This window comes from Urtica dioica, chromosome 7 (assembly GCF_054948205.1).
Source record: "Urtica dioica subsp. dioica isolate 48M chromosome 7, U.dioica_male_clone48M_v1_H2, whole genome shotgun sequence".
NCBI classification, from domain to species: Eukaryota; Viridiplantae; Streptophyta; class Magnoliopsida; order Rosales; family Urticaceae; genus Urtica; species Urtica dioica.
This window is the reverse complement of record NC_142762.1, coordinates 46,424,306-46,450,194: the sequence shown is the minus strand read 5'-3', so window position 1 is coordinate 46,450,194 and position 25,889 is coordinate 46,424,306. Positions and strand designations below refer to the sequence as shown.

The window sequence follows — 25,889 nt, the reverse complement described above, 5'->3', positions numbered from 1 at the left end:
TCTTCCTCATCCAAGGAAATTTTTTAAATCCAATTATATAACTTATAATTGCAGACATCTGATCCCTCGGGGCTCTGCTCTAGATGGTGAAATTGATTTAAAGACGAGGGCTGTCCCCTCTGCTTGCTGGGTATTGATCTTGAACTCTTGCACAAAATCAAGGCAAGGTCTCTCCTGTGGTATATTTGTATTATTTCGCAGTCTTATTAGACCAATGACCATTTCTTTTTAACTGATACAGGGTGTGGTGTGATTGAGTGTCCTGTTTCTGAGAAGGACATTAGAATTTTAAATGCAAATTCGCAGCTGCTTCCTTCATATCACTACTACAAATTAACATATTGGGTGCGGAAAGGTATTAGGTGCGACATGTCGCACCTAATAGTCGCACCTAAGCCCATATTAGGTGCGACATGTCGCACCGGATACTCGTCCGGATGACTAAAAATTTCGCTAATATTTAGTCTTATTCGGTGCGACAATGTCGCACCTAATATGAAATTGTCGCACCTAAAGGTATACCTTTAGGTGCGACAAATGTCGCACCCAATGAGTTTTGAAATTAAATTTGTCAGCGAATCCCGCCGAATTTTTTTTTTGGATCTGGGATTTCATATTGGGTGCGACATTGTCGCACCCAATATGATTATTAGGGTTTTAAACCCGACTTTTCTCATTTTTTCACACATTCACTCACTCTCTCTCTCACCGTCTCACAAGGTCTCTCTCTCTCAGCCAGCCCCCGCCGCCGTCCTTCCCCGCTCCGCCGCTGCCGGCCCATCCTGGTACGTCCCCATCTCTCTCTCTATATCTCACCGGCCGTCTCTCACCGTCTCACTCTGTCTCTCTCTCTCAGCCAGTCTCCGCCGCCGTCCCTCTCCGCTCCGCCGCTGCCGGCCCTCCCTGGTACGTCCCCCTCTATTTCTCTCTCTCTCTCTGTCTCACCGGCCATCTCTCACTCTGTCTCTCTCTCCCAGCCTACCCCGCCGTCGCCTGGACCAGCCCCGCCCCGCCGCCTGGACCAGCCCCATTCCCGCCCGCCCCACCGCCGCCTGGACCAGCCCCCCACCCCGCCCCACCGCCGCCTGAACCAGCCCCCTGCCCGCCCGCCCCACCGCCGGTTGGACCAGCCCCCCGCCCCGCCGCCTGGATCGATCAGCATCCCCCCCCCCCTCTATTTCTGATTTTGTAATTTTTTTTAATTTAAAAAACATATTAGGTGGGACATTGTCGCACCTGATATGTCGCACCTAGAGGTATGACTATTAGGTGCGACATGTCGCACCTAATGCCTTTTGCTACGGGTTATCCGGTGCGACGCCGTCGCACCTAATGTCGCACCTAATAAACTTTTAGGTGCGGCATTTGAAGTATTCGGTGCGACATTCGTCGCACCGGATAACATTTTTTGTCCTAGTGTATATTGATAATGATGTGTGCCCGTTAGGCATTAAAAACGCAGTTCTTCAGTCATGTTACTGGCGAAATAGATAGCGGCGTGTGGTGTTTCTGGTTATACAGGTATGTTTCTTTATTTGATTTCAACACCAGTGTCAGTTTGAAGCCTAAAGAACTACCTTATCGCATTCTTTACCGTTCTCGATTCTTTCACGTCGTGATCGTCACACGTAGAGTAGCGCTTACCGGCAACCTTTCTGAGGACAACGTCGAGAGTCAGGTCCGAAAGCCACTGCTTCATCTCCACCGCGCGTGGCTTGATTCGTTAGTGCATATTGTTTGTGCAGGTCCTTCAAGAAACTCTCCACCTCGGAGACCCTAACGTGTTTGAGCATCTCGAGCCGGTGGTTCAAGAGCAATTCGACGGTGGAGATCTTTCGAATCTCACGCCAAAAAGGGCCGTAGGGCACGAAACCGAACATGGCGGTGTCGTAGGCGAAATGCTTCCCGTAGATCAAGTCAGGCCGTGAAGCATTGTTTGGCCATCTCGGAGCTGCTTATCACGAGGCCTCGGAGGGACCCGATTCGGATTGAGAATATCGGGCCGTACTTATCCGCAAGCGCGCCTAGGGTTTTATGGGAAGGTGTTGGGCCTTTGAGCAAGTAAAGATATGGCCAGATTTAGGCCATCCTCCAGAGGCCTCAGGGGGTGTAACTTTATCCTCGGAAAAACCAGCCACTTCCTACTAAAACATTAACAATAATAGGATATCACAAAGAATACTGCACTACAAGGTAGGAATACCATTAAAAAGCTTATAATACTGCACTACAAGGTAGCTTATTGCAGCTAATGTTTGTTTAATTCTTTAGATATGATCTGCTCTGATGTTTCACTTTAGTTGCGTGTTTTAATATGTTTATGTATATGAAAAAGACTCGGATAGTTACGCTAGATTACAAGAAACACAAACAAAGGCAACCGCCTTTAATTTTTATTTCTCAAAAAAAAAATGATACAAGACTTTTTATAGAGTCCTTATCTCTAAGTACAATTGAATTAAATAATAAAGTAATAAAAAGGCTAAGGAAATTTTTAAAAGGATTAGCTAGAAATGTAGTGTTATAAATATAATAAAATTATTATAGAGCAAATTTTTGTTATTTATAATTATTAATATTGCTAAATTTACGTAAATACATAAAAGAATATATATAAAATATTCAAATTGTCTATATTATTCAAATATTTATTTATTTGTAATTCATGAAAGATTCACTATTTAACAAGTTAGCTTAATTACTTAAAAAGATATTCAGAGCAAAATCCGAATACACGTAATATATTTAAAAAGAAAAGGAACTATTTATTACAGACAACGATATGTTCCACTCCTACCAACAAGGAAATCAAAACTTACGATACGCTTTTACTAGTGCAAAATCATACAGCCAAATGCATACGATACATTATTATTATTATTATTATTATTATTATTATTATTATTATTATTATATATTATGCATAAAGCTCAGCAGGCAAGCGAGGCTTGACGAGAACATCAAGCGGAGTCACTTTGAGATTGGTGAGCCCAAAACCCTCCGTCATATCAACGCTGTAGTTTTGCGGGGTTGAGATGTCAAACCCTTGGAGAAGCCTAGCCAGCGTGAAGCTCACAAACTGGAGTGCAAAGGAAATGCCCGGACAAGATCTTCTTCCGCTGCCGAACGGAATCAGCTCGAAACTGTGACCCCGAACATCGACGTCTCTGTGGGTGGCTGTGAGAAACCTGTCGGGCTTGAATTCGAGAGGCTGATCGGGCCACTGAGCCGGGTCTGTTTGGATCTTCCAGAGGTTGGTGATGACCCGAGTGCCTTTGGGGGCATGGTAGCCGCCGATGGTGCAGTCTTTTGTGACCATGTGGGGCCCCGAAAGTGGGGCCGCGGGGTATAGTCGTAGAGTCTCTTTGACTATTGCTTGGATGTACGGAAGCTCGGTAACATCTGAGACATCAACGACTCTGTTCTTGCCGACACAGCGATCGAGTTCGTCTTGAGCCTTTTTCAGTGCGTCGCGGTTGTTTAGCAAGAGTGATATGGCCCATGTTAGGGTTACTGTTGTTGTGTCTGTACCCCCAGCTATCAAATTCTGTGAAATACATGGAAAAAACCCTAATTTATTGCCTGGGCTTAATGGTTTTATTTTTTAAACTAGTTAAAATTAACTTCTATCAATTTTTTACTTGACAGATAATTTCGACCAAAACCGTGTTTGACTCTAGATCATAATCATCTGTATTTTATTCCTCCGACATTTCCACCCTAGGTACCAATAGGGTTAAGGTATGAGAAATACAATATATGCTTATACTATTTGACGTATGTGTCATATATCATATTCTTATGAGAAAATATCAAGAGTATTCCTCGTGTTTAATCGAAATGCGAGATTTATCCTTTCAATTTATAGAAATATCAGACATATCCCTTCAATTTAATATAAATGACATATACGTCTCCTAAAAAATGCTATATTACAAATATCACCATTTTCGTTTATTTTTTACAAAAAAAAAAAAATTTGAACTCCCCAAAATACCCTTAATGAAATAATGTTTTATTTTCTATTCTATATACAAAAAAATTAAATTAAAAAAATTTCTTCATAAAAAGTTAAGGATTTTTTTTTATAAAGAGGGATTTTGATTTTTTTAATAACATGGTAAATAAATATTTAATCTATTAAGGGTATTTTGGAGAATTCAAATTATTTGTTACATGTTCAAATAAATATGATCTTGCGTTACATTTGTTACATGTTGTGATATATTTATAAGGGAAAAAAAAGACTCTGGGAGTCTCACGTTTCTTGGTTAGCAAGCAAACAAAAACACTTGAGTACCGAGTTAAGTATCCATATACAATTGATTATTTATTACGTATGAATGAAATTAAAAAAAAATGTTCAAAATATTGACTTATACGAGGCGTATAAGACAAAACTAGCTACCTAATCGATAAACATATATATGCACCGCTAGTATTTCAAAGTTGGTCAAACACATTATAAAACATCAATACATCTAGCACTTCCACCGCTGAAATATGTTGTTTTTCATCAATTATTTACTCATGCACTGTCAAATCAGGAGTAAAATCTGCTGTAAGCTTAGGCATACAAACTTATCCTTATTTTTTTATCGAGCAGGTAAGTCCATCTCCATGACGTACCTAGTCCATGGTCATATAAGTCGATCTTCATGACGTCTCCTAATTACGTCTTCTAACTTGTAAGGATAAGGAAAACAAAAAAGGAGAAGAAAACCTCGTTATCTATAACGCTATTTAAGAATTATTCATTTTAAAATATGCAAAAATCATCTGCACATAATTCAAAAGGATTCTAGAATATACCAACAGTCAATTAGGACTGCATAATAATTTAATTGTAACCAATAAAATGAACTTCGACTATTGACTGTAAAAACTTTCATTTCTTGGAGCAGACGCTTGACGCTCGCAAAAACTTGTGCGATATCGACTGTAAAATTATCAACGGAGCTTGCATGCATCAATTTCTTGACACACAAGACGAAAAAATTTCATAATATGGTAGAACGACACGTTCATAATATGGGACTGTACAACTTCAATTACCCCTCCATAGTAATTTGGTTATAAATTCATATTGAGCTTTTCGAATTCCTTTAAATTAAAAAATATAAAATGAGCGGCTAAGTGTAGATCGTGAAAGAGAAGAGAGAGAGAGAGAAGAAGACGAGAGAATAATATCTTCAGAGAATGTTATTATTATTCTCTTGATTTGACCATAACAGAGTATTATGGTTTTATAGTCCATACACGTCAGCAGCAGAATTACACGTAAGCAATACTAATTCATTACAAACACACCTCCTCAAGCTTGGCCTCACATCAGATGGAGGTAAGCTTGTCACACAGTTCTTGGAAACGTGGAACTGGAAGCGCTTTCGTGAATATGTCTGCTGTTTGTTGAGCTGATGGAACATATCTGATTTCAACTTCTTTGGCCATGACTTTCTCTCGAACAAAATGCACGTCTACTTCAACATGCTTAGTCCTAGCATGATGAACAGGATTTGTTGCTAGTTGAGCAGCTCCCACATTGTCACACCAGAGAATGGCCTGGCCATTAACTCCAATCCTCAATTCTTTGAGCAGATGTTTCAGCCAAGTTAACTCAGACACTGCTTCTGCCACAGCTCTGTACTCAGCTTCACAGCTAGACCTGGACACCACCTTTTGCTTCTTTGAACACCAATTGATCAGGCACCCTGCTAAGAACACGCAGTACCCAGTTGTTGAGCGTCTGTCATCCACAGAGCCAGCATAGTCTGCATCTGAAAAACAGACCAAGTCCATTGCACTCTCACGACTGAACTGAATACCACGATCAAGAGTTCCTTTCAAGTATCTCAACAGTCTCTTGCAGGCACACCAGTGTTCATTCGTCGGAGCTTGCATAAATTGACTCAATTTATTTACTGAGAAGGCTATGTCTGGCCTGGTCAGTGTGAGATACTGCAGAGCTCCCACAGTGGACCTGTACAGCTGAGGATTTTCAAAAACCACTCCACTCTCCTTTGTCAAGTTCTTGTTCTGACACATTGGAGAAGGACTTGGGTTTGCATTCAGCATGTTTGTCTTGGTGAGGAGATCCACTGTGTATTTGCGTTGTGTCAGATGATAGCCATCCTTTCTTTTGGTTGCTTCAAACCCAAGAAAGAAGTTCACCGGGCCTAGATCCTTAAGAGCAAATTGGCTGTTCAACGAGTTGACAAGCATTCTGATCGCTGCACTATCACCCCCCGTGATCAGGATGTCATCAACATAGACAAGAATCAAGATGATGTCACAACCAGTGCCCTTGAAGAAAAGTGACTTGTCAGAGGCAGATGAGGCAAAACCAAACCCAGTGAGAGCTGAACTGAGTTGGTCAAACCAGGCTCTTGGAGCCTGTTTCAAGCCATAAAGAGCCTTCTTGAGACGACAAACATGGTTGGGAAAGGCCGCGTTGACAAATCCATGTGGCTGCTCAGTGAACACTTTTTCATGAAGAACACCATTTAGGAAAGCATTGTTAATGTCCACTTGTTGAATGCTCCAGCCAAAAACCGTGGCAAGAGTGAAGATAACTCTAATTGTAGAGTGCTTAGCCACTGGATTGAAAGTATCAAAATAGTCAATGCCAGCTGTTTGTTGGAAGCCGCGAGCAACCAGGCGTGCCTTATGTTTGTCAAGAGCTCCATCTGCTTTAAACTTGTTTCTGAACACCCACTTTGTGGTTATGACATTCATATCTGGTTCTAGAGGCACCAGTTCCCAAGTGTCATTCTTGAGAAGGGCCTCAAACTCATATTGCATTGCCTTTTTCCACTCAGGGATGGTTAGGGCTTCAGTGGTTGTTTGTGGTTCAAGTGGTGTATCTGGTGTGAAATAGTCAGCAAGGAACAGTTTTGGCTTGAAAATTCCATGTTTTGATCTGGTAAGCATTTGGTGAGCTGACTGAATGGGTTGATTTGGTGGAATGACAGGTGTAGGAAGAATGGGCTGTTGGTGTTGACTCTGAGAGGATTGACAGTCAGGTGTATGAGGACTAGGCTGAGCTGGATAGTTGTAGATAGGAGTAGGTGTACGAGACAGGCTTAGTGATGTGCTTTGAGATGTACTAGAGGACTGATTTGGAGCATTTAGTTGAGACTTAATGGACAGAGGTGTTGGAATGATCCAATTTGACTGAGGCACTGTGAAAGAAACAGGAGTACTTGACTTAGAGAACAAGGTATCATATGGGAATTCAGATTCATCAAACACAATATCACGAACAACATAAAGACGACCAGTTGGATGTAGACACCTATAACCCTTATGAAGAGGACTTGGACCTAGGTACACACATTTAGAAGAGTGATAATCAAATTTGTGAGGATTGTATGGTCTGAGAAAAGGATAACAGGCACAACCGAAGGTTTTGACACTTGACAGATCTGGCTGTTTGTTATAGAGCATTTGAAAGGGTGACTTGTTGTGAAGAACATGAGTAGGCAGGATGTTGATCAAGGAGACAGCCGTGCTAAACGAATCCCACCAAAAATGAAGAGGAAGTTTTGACTGATCAAGTAATGACAGGCCTGTTTCAACTACATGCTGGTGTTTTCGTTCAGAAATTCCATTTTGTTGATGGATGTATGGACAGGATATAATGTGTTTTATGCCAAGGCTGTCTAAGATAGGCTTTAGAGGACGATATTCGCCACCCCAATCTGTGTGAAGAACCTTGATTTTGTGTGTAAATTGTCTTTCTATGAAGGTATTGAAGTGTTGAAAAGTCTGTGTGGTTTCAGATTTTAATTTCAAGGGAAAAAGCCAAGTAAACCTGGTAAAGTCATCTAAAAACACAACATAGTATCTATAGCCATCACGAGATATTTTTGGTGAAGGTCCCCAAAGATCAGAGTGCACAATCTCAAAAGGAGCAGATGACTTAGACATGGATTTTGGAAACGGTTTTTGATGTAATTTTCCTCTAACACAGGCTGAACATAGAGGTAACTTTGCAATTTCATTATGACTGAAAGACATTACAAGTTTTAGAACAGAACTAGAAGGATGGCCAAGCCTTCTATGCCAAAGAATTACATCAGATGACTTTAAACCAGTCTTATTACACACAGAAACAGAGTTTGTGGATAGGTTTGAAACTGACTGAGTACATAGGTTTTTACATTGAGCAGAACTTCTAAAATTTTGTTGACTACTAAGATTGCAGACTTTCTGAGCTTTGAGACTTGTTTTGACTTGCACAACTTTACTAGGAGACAGACACAACTGATAGAGACCATTCCTCAGATATCCTCTTGCTAAGACACGTCCATTGCGTTCATCCTTGATTAGACACGATTCACTATTGAATTCAATAACGACACGGTTATCACGAGTGAACTTGGATATGCTAAGCAGATTTTTGGAAATGTCAGGGACATGAAGGATGTTTTTTAGTTTGAGTTTGGATTGTGTGGCAGGAAAATGCAATAATGAGTCACCAATATGAGAAATGTCAAGTAGAGAACCATTACCTACAGCTAGCTTTCCATTTCCTCTGCAGTCTGACTGAACTGAGAGGTTGTCAAGCTGAGCAGTGACATGATTGGTAGCTCCACTGTCTAAGTACCATGCTGGTTCAGGTTTGCCAGGAAGATAGCATGAAGAGCTAGCTGTGTGTGCCTATGGCTGAACTGAATTGTTCGAGTGTGGATCATGTGTGCAAGGACTGTACCATGCTTCATCATTGCTTGATTGTGACTGATCAAAGCTTGACTGATTGTCTGACTGCAGTTGACTCTGATGAGCTTGAGTCTGGTGTTCATCACTTGCACCATGGAAGTTTTGATCAAATCTGTGCCAGCATTTTACTGCTGTGTGTCCAACACGACCACATAGTTGACAGTAAGGACGTCCTCTGCCACCAGATCCAGATCCACGACCTCCTCTACCGCCTCTTCCACGATTAGCTCCTCCACCACGATATAAGCCTCGATTTGCACCTCCACGACCTCGATTACTTCCAGCATAAGCATAGTTTGCAGTCATGTTGCTCGTTAGGCCTTGAGCGACATTGTTGGCTTCAATTCGCATCTCATGAGACTGAAGCATGTACTGAACTTCTTGAAGATTCAGATCTCCTTGCCTGGACGTTAGATTCACAACCACTGACTCATACTCTTGGCCAACACCTCCGAGGATGTAGAGTATGAGCTCATCATCAGAAATTATTGATCCTGATGTGTTATGAACATCTACAACATTTTTCATCTTCAAAATGTATTCCTCAATTGTAGCAGATCCTTTCTTCATTGTCTGTAGCTGAAGGCGCAATTAAAGAAGACGAGCTTTGGACTGAGTTGAGTTGATTCTTCCAATCACACTCCAGATCTCTGCAGATGTCTGACAATGACTCACATGTCCAAGCTGAGTCTCAGAAATTGAAGCGAGAAGCCAGCTCATCAGAAATTGGTCGTATCGACGCCAGTTCTGGAATTCTGGATTTGGCTGTGGAGCTGAGCGAGTTGAATCTGTGCTGGTTTCAACGAATTGAGAAGGAATCACAGCAGTTCCGAGTAGGATTTCTTCAAATCCATGAGCACGAACTGCAGGCAGAACTTGAGACCTCCATAGCACGAAGTTGTTGCGATCCAAGCGCAGAGATAGTGGATTCAGGTGAGGCGAGAAGATTGGTGTGGATTGAAACATTGAGGAAGAGACGCCATTTGTGTTGACGTTGATTGATGAATTTGAGTTCGCCATTGAGATAGGTATGAACCCTAGAATGGCTCTGATACCATGAAAGAGAAGAGAGAGAGAGAGAAGACGAGAGAATAATATCTTTAGAGAATGTTATTATTATTCTCTTGATTTGACCATAACAGAGTATTATGGTTTTATAGTCCATACATGTCAGCAGCAGAATTACACGTAAGCAATACTAATTCATTACAAACAGATCGGCGTCTTGATACCCAAAAGACTAAGCCCTTATTTAGTAAGAAGGATTGACTGAGAATGGATGGATTTTTTTATAAGAGGAAAAAAAAAAGAGTAAGGATCAATTTTTTATTTTTATTTTTTTATTTTGGGTATGCTGGTAGAAAGAAAAGAACGATGGAAACATAGATTGTTTAAAAGATATATTTATAAAAAATAAAAAAAATATTCTAAAATTGGAAGGATTAAAAATGGTGAATCCGGTGCATTCACAATCCTCTAAATCTTTCTTATTTTCCTCTTTATCAAACAATTACAAGTGTCTATCAATAGAAAAATTCCCGCCTCTCCTTTCTTCTCTACCAAACAAGACCTAACGCGTTGAAAATTCAATAACTCCAAAGTTTCCTGTTTTTTTTTTTTTTTTTTTTGGGAAAGAGCAGCAGTGCTCGTAAGTTTCTCTTATCATATATATATATATATATATATATATATATATATATATATATATATTATATAACAAATTTCTAAATAACTAAACTATTAAAAGTTTGGGATTTTTTAAATAATCAATCTTTCGTTAATTATAGATAAATAGTGATGTGTAATTATGTAGATAATTTGCGTATTTCATATATATACTCCTTTGTGTATTACTCCAAATTTACGTAAATTTGATCATTATAATAAAAAAAATGACTATTTATTTAAAAATTAATTATATAATAATTTTATTATGTTTATAAGACTATTTATCTAACAATCAATAATATAATTCAAGGTTTATAATACAGTCGGTTGCTCTTAGGTATTAGCTCAATGATCAACAATAATATAATTTATTTGATTTTTTTCAATAGAATTATACCAAAACTATAATCAGTGAGAAAGGTTTTTTCTACCCCCCGCTCAATTTTAATTAAAAAATAAAATAAAACCCATCGATCATAAATAATAATAATAAAAAAAACATACACACATAGGAGAGGTGAAACGCAGTCATAATTTTGACACCAACACCCATGGGCAACACACCATAGCGGCGATCACCTCAAACAGTTCAACACCTCAGTGTGCGACATATCATATGAGGAATAGTATAAGAGAAATTGCCTCATCTACTACCAAAACAATAACTTTTTCCAATTTCCCACCAAAACCATAATTTGGCCAAAAATGCCACTAACTCATTTGTACAACTACCATTTTACCATCAACTACATTTTTCCTTACAATCTCAAACCAACCCACACTAACTCGTTTTAATGAGCAAATATTTAAGTCTGAAACATTTTCTCTTCCTCTCTCTCTCTCTCTCTCTCTCTCTCTCTCTCTCTCCTGTAAATCTCGTCCAAGGTCGGTCACCCATGAAACCCCCACTTAAGCATTGAAACCCTCTGCTTCTAAAAACCCACACCTAAGCATTGAAACCCTTGGGTGTGGGTTTTTAGAAGCAGAGGATTTCAATGCTTGAGTGGGGCTTTCATGGGTGACCGACCTTGGACGAGATTTACAGGAGAGAGAGAGAGAGAGAGAGAGAGAGAGAGAGAAAATGTTTCAGACTTAAATATTTGCTCATTAAAACGAGTTGGTGTGAGTTGGTTAGTGATTGTAAGAGAAAATGTAGTTGATGGTAAAATGGTAATTGTACAAATGAGTTAGTGGCATTTTTGGCCAAATTATGGTTTTGATGAGAAATTGAAAAAAATTATTGTTTTGGTAGTAGATGAGGCAATTTCTCATAGTATAATTCTTGTTGTTGCGGTTTTCTTTTTTTCTTCTTTTGAAGGAAGAGTAGTACAAGTTATTGAGCTTAAGTTTACGTTTATATATAAGTCAATGCTCTGCTAATTAATCACTGTCGATTTATTATTGTACGAAAGATAAGTAACTAAGCAAAGGGTTGGCTTATACCATGTAATGTTGATATGAATCTGGATCCACCGTCTATTGTTTGGAAAGTTGAACATGAATAATATCCTCTTGGGTGATTTCACCAAAATAAAAAAAATTGTTTATTTGACGTATGTATTATTTGAGATTTGTTACGAAATTATTCCAAAAAAAAAGGGAAAAAAAAAACTTATCCAAGTTTTTTTTTTATGTTTTTCATAATTAGTTATGGATGATAATTTATACAAATGATTTAGGCCTAGTTTTGAAGTTTTGATAAATTAGAGTTTTATAAAATATGGGTTACTTGACGATTTTGTGACAAGTTTCTTAGACTTGTTGATGATTTTATGACAAATTCTATGTTTATACTTGTCACAAAAATAATATTATGTGATAAAATTGTCATAAAATACAATACTTTAGAAAAACTTGTCATAAAATATAGTATTTATTGCTATCAGAATCTAAATAAAAATATAGATAAGATTAGTTTAGATTTTTTTATTTTACTATGAGCGGATTAATTTGATTATGTAGAGTAAATCTTATGTAAAAAAAAAACTAATACTAACAATTAAAAGTGATATGAATTGTAAAAGAAAATTGAATTTTATACCCAAAACAAAAATTGAATACGAAAACTATAGACCACAGATTTAACCTGGAAAACCTAAGGCAAAAAATAACAGAGAAAGTGACAAAACTCTTGGTGAAATTTCAAAAATTGGAAAGGTTTATACCGCAAAGTCGAAGCCTCCTCATCCTCTTTTTTATTTAGTCCGGAAAAATCAGATTGTCGAACCATAAATTTCTATGCATACCAAATTACAGCCTCTAGTCGGTAAATTTGCACACAACATGTAAAAATAGATTAGTGTAGGATATTACTAAGAGTGCTATACTAAATGGTAGAATCATCACTAATGATCTTAAATCACAATGAAGTAGTGAAGAAGCCATTATTATTATAATTATAGTGATCGTATGATCAGACATATTTCGTCACAGGCTGTATTTATAGTAGATTAGTGTCAGATTTCTAGCCGTAGCTATCGAACAAACCGCCTAGAAGAGTTGTTCAAATTGTTTTCTTAACCTAAAGTATCGACAAAAACCTGGCTATAAGAGTCGTTGATTGTTTACGTGGTCAACAACAATATGATCACCGCACAGATATGACCATCGTTGTTGAAGTTTTAAGTTAAAACACGCCATCATATTGCGGTGGAATAATTATGTTTTTTCAACATCATTACGGTGGCATTTTTCTAAAGCTAAACCCGTAAGGGACATCGCTTCTTACATTTTGTCTATTTCAATATATTTGCTGCAAGGAAACAATGGTTTAGTGTGGACGTCGCAAAAATCAGGAATGGAATAAGTTAGTAAGTAAAACGTTTTATAGATGTCACATTCAACAACAACTCATCTCCTATCCAACTTTATTTTAACTTTTAATAGATTTTTTTTATCTTCTGTTTATGCTAAAATCCTCATATTTATTTTCTATTTAAATTACATCACTCATAGTTATTTTATTAGTGGTCAATCAGATTCTTACCTATTTTGTGACATCATTAGTTATGGTCCATATTTATTAATTACTGCTTATTCTGATTTTTTTTTTTTGAAGGATAAGAGTAAATTTGAAATTACACATTCACATTAAATGTTCGGTGGGTATTATTTAAAATCTTAACTAATATATTTTTCTATTTACCAGACACAGACAGTATGGCTATTCTTTTATTCTTATGTTATTAGAATCTCAATATTCAATCCGGAGTTTCTCTACAGGTGCTATGTTGCCTCGGTTGATGTAGAAAATATATAGTGTGTGGGTGAAGTAAAGGAAAAGATAGGTAAGAGTAATATTTTCTGTTTATTTCATAATAGATTGATATGAACATTATATAGAGATTTAAACAAATTATACTACTGCAGTGTACAAAAACTAATAATAATACTAACAATAGAATAAACCTTATGTTAATATATTAACAATAATTTGAAAAAATATTAAAAAGTGTTAAGGCATAGTCTACGTGGCACTCTATTTCTTTCTACTTTCCTATTGGTCTATTACTAGTCTAATCATGTCCCACGTGGACTATCTCTTTCCCTTTATTACTGGGTTATATACATTTTTGGTCTGATTTAAATTTCATTGATTATTGCTCTCTCTCTTATTTTCGATCTATATTTTTGTAGGCTTGAAGCAAACTGCTATTTACTTGCAAAGTTTTTGCTACAAAGAGGTCTATGGAATGCTTTCTATTCCCCGTCAAGGGTCTTGTGTACGCAACATCAAGTGGATGTACCTTTCGGTCGAGTAGGTTGGAATTCACGAAGTAATGATTTTCATAAAAACATATGATCTACATGGCCTCTGCTATGTAGAGGTGTATAGCTCAGTCATTTCTTCCTCATCCAAGGAAATTTTTTAAATCCAATTATATAACTTATAATTGCAGACATCTGATCCCTCGGGGCTCTGCTCTAGATTGTGAAATTGATTTAAAGACGAGGGCTGTCCCCTCTGCTTGCTGGGTATTGATCTTGAACTCTTGCACAAAATCAAGGCAAGGTCTCTCCTGTGGTATATTTGTATTATTTCGCAGTCTTATTAGACCGATGACCATTTCTATTTCTTTTTAACCTATACAGGGTGTGGTGTGATTGAGTGTCCTGTTTCTGAGAAGGACATTAGAATTTTAAATGCAAATTCGCAGCTGCTTCCTTCATATATTGATAATGATGTGTGACAGTTAAGCATTAAAAATGCAATTCTTCAGTCATGTTACTTGCGAAATACATAGTGGCGTGTGGTGTTTCTGGTTATACAGGTATGTTTCTTTATTTGATTTCAACACCAGTGTCAGTTTGAAGCCTAAAGAACTCCCTTATCGCATTCTTTACCGTTCTCGATTCTTTCACCTCGTGATCGTCACACGTAGAGTAGCGCTTACCGGCAACCTTTCTGAGGACAACGCTGAGAGTCAGGTCCGAAAGCCACTGCTTCATCTCCACCGCGCGTGGCTTGATTCATTAGTGCATATTGTTTGTGCAGGTCCTTCAAGAAACTCTCCACCTCGGAGACCCTAACGTGTTTGAGCATCTCAAGCCGGTGGTTCAAGAGCAATTCGACGGTGGAGATCTTTCGAATCTCCCGCCAAAAAGGGCCGTAGGGCGCGAAACCGAACATGGCGGTGTCGTAGGCGAAATGCTTCCCGGAGATCAAGTCAGGCCGTGAAGCATTGTTTGGCCATCTCGGAGCTGCTTATCACGAGGCCTCGGAGGGACCCGATTCGGATTGAGAATATCGGGCCGTACTTATCCGCAAGCGCGCCTAGGGTTTTATGGGAAGGTGTTGGGCCTTTGAGCAAGTAAAGATGGCCAGATTTAGGCCATCCTCCAGAGGCCTCAGGGGGTGTAACTTTATCTTCGGAAAAACCAGCCACTTCCTACTAAAACATTAACAATAATAGGATATCACGAAGAATACTGCTCTACAAGGTAGGAATACCATTAAAAAGCTTATAATACTGCACTACAAGGTAGCTTATTGCAGCTAATGTTTGTTTAATTCTTTAGATATGATCTGCTTTGATGTTTCACTTTAGTTGCGTGTTTTAATATGTTTATGTATATGAAAAAGACTCGGATAGTTACGCTAGATTACAAGAAACACAAACAAAGGCAACCGCCTTTAAATTTTATTTCTAAAAATAAAAAAAATGATTCAAGACTTTTATAGAGTCCTTATCTCAAAGTACAATTGAATTAAATAATAAAGTAATAAAAAGGCTAAGGAAATTTTTAAAAGGATTAGCTAGAAATGTAGTGTTATAAATATAATAAAATTATTATAGAGCAAATTTTTGTTATTTATAATTATTAATATTGCTAAATTTACGTAAATACATAAAAGAATATATATAAAATATTCAAATTGTCTATATTATTCAAATATTTATTTATTTGTAATTCATGAAAGATTCACTATTTAACAAGTTAGCTTAATTACTTAAAAAGATATTCAGAGCAAAATCCGAATACACGTAATATATTTAAAAAATAAAGGAAAAAAAAGCAAAGGCGGTCAGAAAAAGTTTTGTCTGGCTAGTTGGATCAAATCTACTAGAAATTCACAAAGTCATGTCATTTTTTATTACGGTACGATAGAGAATGGTAAAGCTAAGCGGCAACCATTCTAGGACAACGGTGGTCACAAACATCTACAACCAAAAGGTGTAAGTTTGAAGAGTAAATTGGATATAAATAGAAAAGCTAACCTTAAAGACATTCCAATAATTAAAACATCTCCTTTTTTTTCGTAAGTTCTGTGGTTGAAATTGGCCCAACAGTAAGCGTCTCACCTGCAGCGGATGCAGCAAGATAATTCTTTATGATGAACTAAGAATCAATTAGTTGTTTCTAAACTAGTCGCTTTTAGAACTCAATTATATAATGGTAAAAGTTCTCCAAAACAAGAACAAGAAAACAACACCTACAACGAGTTAACAACACAATTCTTTTCCATAACTATTTATTACAGACAACGATATGTTCCACTCCTACCAACAAGGAAATCAAAACTTACGATACGCTTTTACTAGTGCAAAATCATACAGCCAAATGCATACGATACATTATTATTATTATTATTATTATTATTATTATATATTATGCATAAAGCTCAGCAGGCAAGCGAGGCTTGACGAGAACATCAAGCGGAGTCACTTTGAGATTGGTGAGCCCAAAACCCTCCGTCATATCAACGCTGTAGTTTTGCGGGGTTGAGATGTCAAACCCTTGGAGAAGCCTAGCCAGCGTGAAGCTCACAAACTGGAGTGCAAAGGAAATGCCCGGACAAGATCTTCTTCCGCTGCCGAACGGAATCAGCTCGAAACTGTGACCCCGAACGTCGACGTCTCTGTGGGTGGCTGTGAGAAACCTGTCGGGCTTGAATTCGAGAGGCTGATCGGGCCACTGAGCCGGGTCTGTTTGGATCTTCCAGAGGTTGGTGATGACCCGAGTGCCTTTGGGGGCATGGTAGCCGCCGATGGTGCAGTCTTTTGTGACCATGTGGGGCCCCGAAAGTGGGGCCGCGGGGTATAGTCGTAGAGTCTCTTTGACTATTGCTTGGATGTACGGAAGCTCGGTAACATCTGAGACATCAACGACTCTGTTCTTGCCGACACAGCGATCGAGTTCGTCTTGAGCCTTTTTCAGTGCGTCGCGGTTGTTTAGCAAGAGTGATATGGCCCATGTTAGGGTTACTGTTGTTGTGTCTGTACCCCCAGCTATCAAATTCTGTGAAATACATGGAAAAAACCCTAATTTATTGCCTGGGCTTAATGGTTTTATTTTTTAAACTAGTTAAAATTAACTTCTATCAATTTTTTACTTGACAGATAATTTCGACCAAAACCGTGTTTGACTCTAGATCATAATCATCTCTTTAAGTATTTTATTCCTCCCACATTTTCACCCTAGGTACCAATAGGGTTAAGGTATGAGAAATACAATATATGCTTATACTATTTGACGTATGTGTCATATATCATATTCTTATGAGAAAATATCAAGAGTATTCCACGTGTTTAATCGAAATGCGAGATTTATCCCTTCAATTTCTAGAAATATCAGACATATCCATTCAATTTAATATAAATGACATATACGTCTCCTAACAAATATTATATTACAAATATCACCCTTTTCGTTTATTTTTTACAAAAAAAAAATTTGAACTCCCCAAAATACCCTTAATGAAATAATTTTTTTATTTTCTATTCTATATACAAAAAAATTAAATTAAGAAAATTTCTTCATAAAAAGTTAAGGATTTCTTTTTATAAAGAGGGATTTTGATTTTTTTAATAACATGGTAAATAAATATTTAATCTGTTAAGGGTATTTTGGAGAGTTCAAATTATTTTTTGTAAAAAAATAAACGAAAAAGTGATATTTGTAATATAACATTTTTTAGGGGAGATATATGTCATTTATATTAAAGTACTGAAGGGATATGTCTGATATTTCTAGAAATCGAAGGGATAAATCTCGCATTTCGATTAAACACGAAGAATACTCATGATATTTTCCATATTCTTATTTCCTTTTAGTCCTTCTCTTTTTTTATTTATCTAATAAATTTTCCTCCGTCCCTTGTTATTTCATTAATTAAGGGTTCCTAAATTTCTCTATATTTGTAAATTTTAGCTTAGCGTATAAAAAAAAATATATTAACACTTCTTAGATTGAAATTTAACCATTTGATATTATTTTATTATAATTTAACCTTTATAATATTTTTTTGACATTTTCCCTTTCCCCCTAAATATATATGTTAGAAAACTGATAAAAAAAAAAAAAAAAAAAATCCATATTTCCTCAAAAAAATACCCTGAATTTAAACACAATAACTAACTTTATTTTGATTTATATATAACTTTCTCTATCACAATTTTGTTTTAATTTTCTGTCAAATTTTCAATTACCTTAATGATCTAATGATCTTTAAGTTGCAAAAGCATGTTAGGTAAGATATAATAAACATGCACGTACCATGATTGTGGCTTTGATGATTGTATCATTCTCATGGCCCGCAAAGGTAGAGCCGTCAAGCTCAGAAAGCATCACATCCATGAAGTCTCGCTCGTTTCTATCCCCAACTCCGCTCTTGAGCTTGTGCTCGTTCAGCCACTTGCTGAGAATTCCATCCAAATCCCTTGACGCTTTCTTCATGGCCTTCTCGTAGCCTCCTAAATCCAACCACCCAAGCCAAGGAACCGCATCTCCGGGCACAAATAGCCCTACAAGCCTAAAGAACTCCGTTATCGCACTCTTAACCAAATTCAACTCTTTCTCGTCGTGATTGTTAATGGTGGCCGAAGAAGAGTAGCGCTTACTGGCAACCATTCTGAGGACAACGTTGAGAGTCAGGTCCCAAAGCCACTGCTTCATCTCCACCGTGACGTGGCTTGATTCACCAGTGCACTGTTTGTGCAGGTCCTTCAAGAAACTCGCCACCTCGGAGACCCTAACGTGTTTGAGCTTGTCGAGCCGGTGGTTCGAGAGCAATTCGACGGTTGAGATTTTTCTAATCTCCCGCCAAAATGGGCCGTAGGGCGTGAAGCCGAACATGGCATTATTGTAGCCCAAATGCTTGGCGGCAATCAAGTCCGGCCGCGATGCCATGGCTAAGTCGTTGGTTGTGAAGCATTGTTTGGCCATCTCGGAACTGCTTATGACCAGGCCTCTGTGGGACCCGAGTCGGATGGAGAATATCGGGCCATACTTATCCGCTAGCTTGCCTAGTGTTTTATGGGAAGGTGTTGGGCCTTTTAGCAGGGAAAGATGGCCAAATATAGGCCATCCTCCAGAGACCTCAGGGGCTGTGACTTTGTCCTTGGAAACCAGCCACTTTCCAGATAAACAATAATAATAGTAGAGTATAACAAGGAGTACTATACTACATGGTAGAAATATCATTGAAAAGCTTATAGTATCGTATAGATGAAGTGAAAAGGTCATTATTCCTTTTTTTTTAGATATGATCTTGTGTTACATTTGTGATATATTTATAAGAAAAAAAAAGACTCTGGGAGTCTCACGTTTCTTGGTTAGCAAGCAAACAAAAACACTTGACTACCTAATTAAGTATCCAATACAATTGATTATTTATTACGTATGAATGAAATTAAAAAAAAAAAGAATTGATCAAAATATTGACTTATACGTGGCGTATAAGACAAAACTTGCTAGCTAATCGATAAACATATATGCACCGCTAGTATTTCAAAGTTGGTCAAACACATTATCAAATATCAATACATCTAGCACTTCCACCGCTGAAATATGTTGTTTTTCATCAATTATTTACTCATGCACTATATTGCTCACTGTCAAATCAGGAGTAAAATCTGCTGTAAGCTTAGGCATACAAACTTATCCTTATTTTTTTATCGAGCAGGTAAGTCCATCTCCATGACGTACCTAGTCCATGGTCATATAAGTCGATCTTCATGACGTCTCCTAATTACGTCTTCTAACTTGTAAGGATAAGGAAAACAAAAAAGGAGAAGAAAACCTCGTTATGTATAACGCTATTTAAGAATTATTCATTTTAAAATATGCAAAAATCATCTGCACATAATTCAAAAGGATTCTAGAATATCTACCAACAGTCAATTAGGACTGCATATTTAATTGTAACCAATAAAATGAACTTCGACTATTGACAGTAAAAACTTTCATTTCTTGTAGCAGACGCTTGACGCTCAATTATCAACGGAGCTTGCATCAATTTCTTGACATACAGGACAAAAAATATTACATAATATGGTAGAACGACACGTTCAAAATATGGGACTGTTCAACTTCAATTACCCCTCCATAGTAATTTGGTTATAAATTCATATTGTGCTTTTAGAATTCCTTTGAATTAAAAAATATAAAATCTAAGATCGGCTAAGTGTAGATCCGCGTCTTGATACCCAAAAGACTAAGCCCTTATTTGGTAAGAAGGATTGACTGAGAATGGATGGATTTTTTTTTATAAGAGAAAAAAATAGAAACAAGAGTAAGGATCAATTTTTTTTTATTTTTTTATTTTGGGTATGCTAATAGAAAGAAAAGAACAATGGAAACATAGATTGTTTAAAAGATATTTATAAAAAATAAAAAAAATTCTAAAATTGAAAGGATTAAAAATGATGAATCGTTGCGTTCACAATCCCTCAAAATCTTTCTTATTTTCCTTTTAACCAAACAATTACAAGTGTCTATCAACAGAAAAATTCTCACCTCTCCGTTGAAAATTCAATAACTCCAAAGTTTCCTTTTTTGTTTTTGTTTTTTTTTTTTTTTTTTTTGGAAAGAGCAGCCATGTTCGTAAGTTTCTCTTAACATATATATATATATATATATATATATATATATATATTATATCAAATTTCTAAATAACTAAACTATTAAAAGTTTGTGATTTTTTAAATAATCAATATTTCGTTAATTATAGATCAATAGTGATGTGTAATTATGTAGATAATTTGAGTATTTCATATATATACTCTTTTGTGTATTACGTAAATTTGGATATTTACGTAAATTTGATCATTCTAATAAAAAATGACTATTTACTTAAAAATTAATTATATAATAATTTTATTATGTTTATAAGACTATTTATCTAACAATCAATAATATAATTCAAGGTTTAGAATACAGTCCCCAATTTTAATTGAAAATAAAATAAAACCCATCGATCATAAATATAAAAAAAAAAAAAATAAACATACACACATGGGAGCAGTGAAACGCAGTCATAATTTTGACACCAACACCCACATCAGGCAACACACCATAGCGGCGATCACCTCAAACAGTTCAACACCTCAGTGTGCGACATATCATATGAGGAATAGTATAATTCTTGCTGTTGCGTTTTTCTTTTTTTCTTTTTTTCTTCTTTTAAAGGAAGAGTAGTACAAGTTATTGAGCTTAAGTTTACGTTATATAAAGTCAATATGCTAATTAATAACTGTCAATTTATTACTGTACGAAAGATAAGCAACTAAGCAAAAGGTGGGCTTATATCATGTAATGTTGATATGAATCTGGATCCACCGTCTATTGTTTGGAAAGTTGAACATGAATAATATCCTCTTGGATGATTTTACCAAAATAAAAAAATTGTTTATTTGACATATGTATTATTTGAGATTTGTAACGAAAGTATTCCCAAAAAAACTTATCCAAGTTTTTTTTTTTTTTTTTTAATGTTTTTTATAAGTAGTTATGGATGATATATAATCTATACAAATGATTTAGGCCTATTAGAATTTTATAAAAAAAATGGGTTACTTGACGATTTTGTGACAAGTTTCTTAGACTTGTTGATGATTTTATGACAAATTCTATGTTTATACTTGTCACAAAAATAATATTATGTGATAAAATTGTCATAAAATACAATACTTTAGAAAAACTTGTCATAAAATATAGTATTTATTGCTATCAGAATCTAAATATGCAATCCAAATTATCTACTTATTTGTGTTCTATTTATCGATCATGTATCAATTGATATAAATATTAGAGCGTCGTAAAAATATAGATAAGATTAGTTTAGATTTTTTTTATTTTACTATGAACGGATTAATTTGATTATGTAGAGTAAATCTTATGTAAAAAAAAAAAACTAATACTAACAATTAAAAGTGATATGAATTGTAAAAGAAAATTGAATTTTATGCCCAAAACAAAAATTGAAGACGAAAACTATAGGACACAGATTTAACCTGGAAAACCTAAGGCAAAAATAACAGAGAAAGTGACAAAACTCTTGGTGAAATTTCAAAAATTGGAAAGGTTTATACCGTAAAGTCCAAGCCTCCTCATCCTCTTTTTTATTTAGTCCGGAAAAATCAGATTGTCGAACCATAAATTTCTATGCATACCAAATTACAGCCTCTAGTCGGTAAATTTGCACACAACATGTAAAAATAGACTAAGAGAATACATTCACAATTTTGAAGCTATATGAAAGTGCAATCGATGAATTTACTAATGCAATTACATAGATTTATGCATGCGTCTTTTGGCTAGAGGGACATCTAGCAGAGACAGAGACTGATTATTCAGACCATTATTATGGTACAATATTATATTCTTTATTATCAATTATCAATAAACTGGAAATAGATCGACAATAAAGTCCACTCATTCACTTAAAGACAAATCTTTTCTCATACCCAAATCGTAATGTATAATACATTCTCATACGTATTGTAAGTACGACACACTTAAGAGTTATCAATAGAGCTCCGAAGGCAAGCGAGGCTTGACGAGAACATCAAGCGGAGTGGCTTTGAGATTGGTGAGCCCAAAGCTCTCTGTCATATCAATGTCGTCGTTTAGCGGGGTAGAGATGTCAAACCCTTGAAGAAACCTAGCCAGCGTCAAGTTCAGCAATTGGAGGGCAAAGGAAATGCCCGGACAAGCTCTTCTTCCGCTTCCGAACGGAATCATCTCAAAATGTTGACCCCTAACGTCAACATAACTGTTTGTCGTGAGAAACCTCTCGGGCCTAAACTCAAGAGGCTCGGGCCACAAAACCGGGTCGGTTTGGATCTTCCAGAGGTTAGTAAGGACTTGGGTTCCTCTTGCCACGTGGTAGCCGCCGACAGTGCAATCTTTGGTGGCAAGGTGCGGTGCAGATAGTGGGGCCGCAGGATATAGCCGAAGAGTCTCTTTGATGATTGCTTGAATATATGGAAGCTCATGGATGTCTGACACGTCAACAACTCTGGTCTTGCCGACACTGCGGTCAAGTTCATCTTGGGCCTTTTTCAGCGCCCCGCGGTTGTTCAGCACTAGTGATATCGCCCATGTCAACGTTACTGTGGTCGTGTCTGTACCTCCGGCAATTAGATTCTGTAAAAGTATTGATTTTTTAACCACATTTGAGTTTGACATAAAAACATATTTTAGGAAAAATTAAAACAAAAAATTAGGTAATTAGTTAACTAAAACGTTTGAGATTGCTATATATAGCCAACGTTTCGTAAATCTCGGATAAATAGCCATAAAGATGACGTGATATTCTTGGTTTTCCCTTTAATTAAAATAAAAATGTGAGATATTTACGTCAATTTACACGTGTAAATTCACGTTGAAACATTGACTATATAATAAGTGAAATTATAAATATGACTAATATAGACTCAATTTTAAAATACTACCGACGGTAATCTCTATAAGCTCAATAGTAATATTAGGCTTATAGATATGCAAAACTAATAGTATTGTATTCCTGTAAATAATGTTTTGCTCTTATAAAATTGATGATATGTAATCTACTTATGGGACAGTTTTGTTTCTTCACTTTCTCTTGCCTTCATATTAGTAACAATATACTAATATTAAATATATAAATTCGTAAAAAAGACATTTCATTTAAAAGTCATATATTCTGAGTTTTTAAAGCACCATAATAGAGAATTTGAAAAGCATTAAAATATTAAAACTTTGATTGATTTTTTCGAGTATGATTTGTTAACAGCATAATATATTACTTAATCAACAGTTTTTGGAACAAATACTGGCACTTATTTACCTTGTTATAAAATAAAATTCCACGCGCAAACGCGCGATTCTCAGTTATATATATATATATATATATATATATATATATATATATATATATATAGGGTACGTACCATAATTGTAGATTTGATGATTGTATCATTGTCATAATCCGCAAAGCTAGAGCCGTCAAGCTCAGAGAGCATGACATCCATGAAGTCTCGCTCTTTTCTATTATCAACACCGCTCATCGCTTCTCTCTTAAGCTTGTGCTCTTCGAGCCATTGACTAAAGATAAGATCCAAATCCTTCGATACTTTCTTCATAGCCTTCTCGTAGCCTCCCAAATCCAACCACCCGAGACAAGGAATCGCATCTCCGGGCACGAATAGCCCAATGAGACTAAAGACGTCGTTTATCGTCTTCTGAACCAATCTCGATTCGCTCGAGTCACGGTCGCTACCTCCGGTGAAAGAGTAACGCTTACCAGCAATCATTCTGAGGATCACGTTGAGAGTCAGGTTCGAAAACCACTGCTTCATATCCACCGAGACGCGGCTCGACAAATCGCTCTTATTATCCATCCAGTGTTGGTGAAGCTCCTTCATGGATACGCTCACCTCGGAGGCTCGGACATGTTTGAGCATCTCGAGCCGGTGGTTCGAGAGCAATTCGATGGTCGAGATCTTGCAGATCTCACGCCAAAACGGGCCATGTGGTGACAAGCCGAACATGGCGTAGTTGTATCCCATGACCCTCGCAGCTAGCAAACTCGGCCGCGAGGCCAAAGCCAAGTCGTTGGTTGTGAAACACTCCTTGGCAATCTCGGAGCTGCTTATCACCAGGCCTTTGTGGGTATTGGAGATCATGTGTGACGTGGCAGGTTTCATGTGTATAGTTGTGGTTTTGGTTTAGCTGATTGTAATCTCGTTTATTGTAGTTCATCAACACAAGGTATAAATACCTTTGTGCTTCCGTGTATTCAATCAGATCAGATAATAAACTCTTTCTCATCATTCTCTTTTCTCCCTCATTCTCTAAACTCAATATGGTATCAGAGCCATCTCCGGTATCGGAATTTTCTGTGTAGATCTGATCGATTTTTTTTTTCCGATCATTCTTTCCTCTGATCTATGGCAAGCTCAACGACAGAGTTCGGTGACGTCTCCGATCATGGAGTCTCTTCTCAGCGATCTAATCCAGTTATCTTCAACAACAACATTTCAATCAAGCTTGATCTGAACAACTTTCTTGTGTGGAGGAAGCAGATTCTCTCCACTGTTTGCGGTCATGACCTGGAGGAATTTCTTCTAGGAAGCTCTACGATTCCAGAGAAGTATCTTCACCAAGGCGATGAAGATCCAGAACAAGTGAATCCAGAGTACAGACTTTGGATAAGGCAAGATCAGTTACTTGTCTCATGGCTCCTTGCGTCGATGACGGCGAATGTGCTTGTTCGAGTTGTGAGCTGTGAGTCTTCATCTCAAGTATGGAAAACTCTTGAGACCTACTTTGCTGCTCAGATCAAGGCAAAAATTGCGCAATTCAAGCTTCAGTTGCAACGAACAAAGAAGAATGATTCCACGATGAACGAATATTTGCTTCGAGTTCGGAAATTAGTAGATCTACTTGTTCTGGTTGGCTTGAAGTTTTCTGTTCAGGAGCATGTGGATGCTATTTGCGAAGGATTACCTGATGAATATGAGACTTTTGTGCTCACGACGATCGCTCGAAATGATATTCACTCTGTTGATGAGATAGAAGCACTTCTTCTGTCACAAGAAGCCAGAATTGAACGCAAGAATGATAACCTCGATGTTCACAACTCCAAATTGCCTGGAATGAGTGTCAATTACTCGTCTGTGCCTTATTCCTCTGACTGGCGTCGTGGCGGTGGAGGATATCGTGGATCTGGAGGCTATTTTGGAGGAGGTTATCATTCTGGTCCACAATCCTTCTCTAGAGGTGGTTATTCTCAG

The 25,889-nt window shown here is 37.0% G+C and overlaps 2 protein-coding genes and 1 pseudogene across 2 annotated transcripts; all 3 read right to left on the bottom strand.

Moving 5' to 3' along the window:
- Positions 1-2,721: 2,721 nt before the first annotated feature.
- On the bottom strand, positions 2,722-3,592 carry LOC149392227 (cytochrome P450 82A4 pseudogene; annotated as a pseudogene).
- A 12,710-nt stretch (positions 3,593-16,302) lies between these two features.
- On the bottom strand, positions 16,303-19,384 carry LOC149392226 (cytochrome P450 CYP82D47-like). Its single transcript, XM_089619501.1, has 2 exons — positions 18,388-19,384; positions 16,303-17,130 (listed from the first exon to the last, which is right to left on the bottom strand). Exons 1-2 carry the CDS (start codon positions 19,354-19,356, stop codon positions 16,501-16,503), a joined length of 1,599 nt encoding a protein of 532 aa, XP_089475627.1. The 5' UTR covers positions 19,357-19,384; the 3' UTR covers positions 16,303-16,500.
- A 3,149-nt stretch (positions 19,385-22,533) lies between these two features.
- LOC149392225 (cytochrome P450 CYP82D47-like) lies at positions 22,534-24,856 on the bottom strand. Its single transcript, XM_089620133.1, has 2 exons — positions 24,045-24,856; positions 22,534-23,259 (listed from the first exon to the last, which is right to left on the bottom strand). Exons 1-2 carry the CDS (start codon positions 24,798-24,800, stop codon positions 22,639-22,641), a joined length of 1,377 nt encoding a protein of 458 aa, XP_089476259.1. The 5' UTR covers positions 24,801-24,856; the 3' UTR covers positions 22,534-22,638.
- Positions 24,857-25,889: the final 1,033 nt, after the last annotated feature.

Coding starts and splice junctions, on each gene's coding strand:
- LOC149392226 (XM_089619501.1), bottom strand. CDS start 19,356: ATGACCTTTTCACTTCATCTATACGATACTATAAGCTTTTCAATGATA. Junction 17,131..18,387: donor TCATCAAAGCCACAATCATG/GTACGTGCATGT, acceptor TGTATTTCACAG/AATTTGATAGCTGGGGGTAC.
- LOC149392225 (XM_089620133.1), bottom strand. CDS start 24,800: ATGAAACCTGCCACGTCACACATGATCTCCAATACCCACAAAGGCCTG. Junction 23,260..24,044: donor TCATCAAATCTACAATTATG/GTACGTACCCTA, acceptor ATACTTTTACAG/AATCTAATTGCCGGAGGTAC.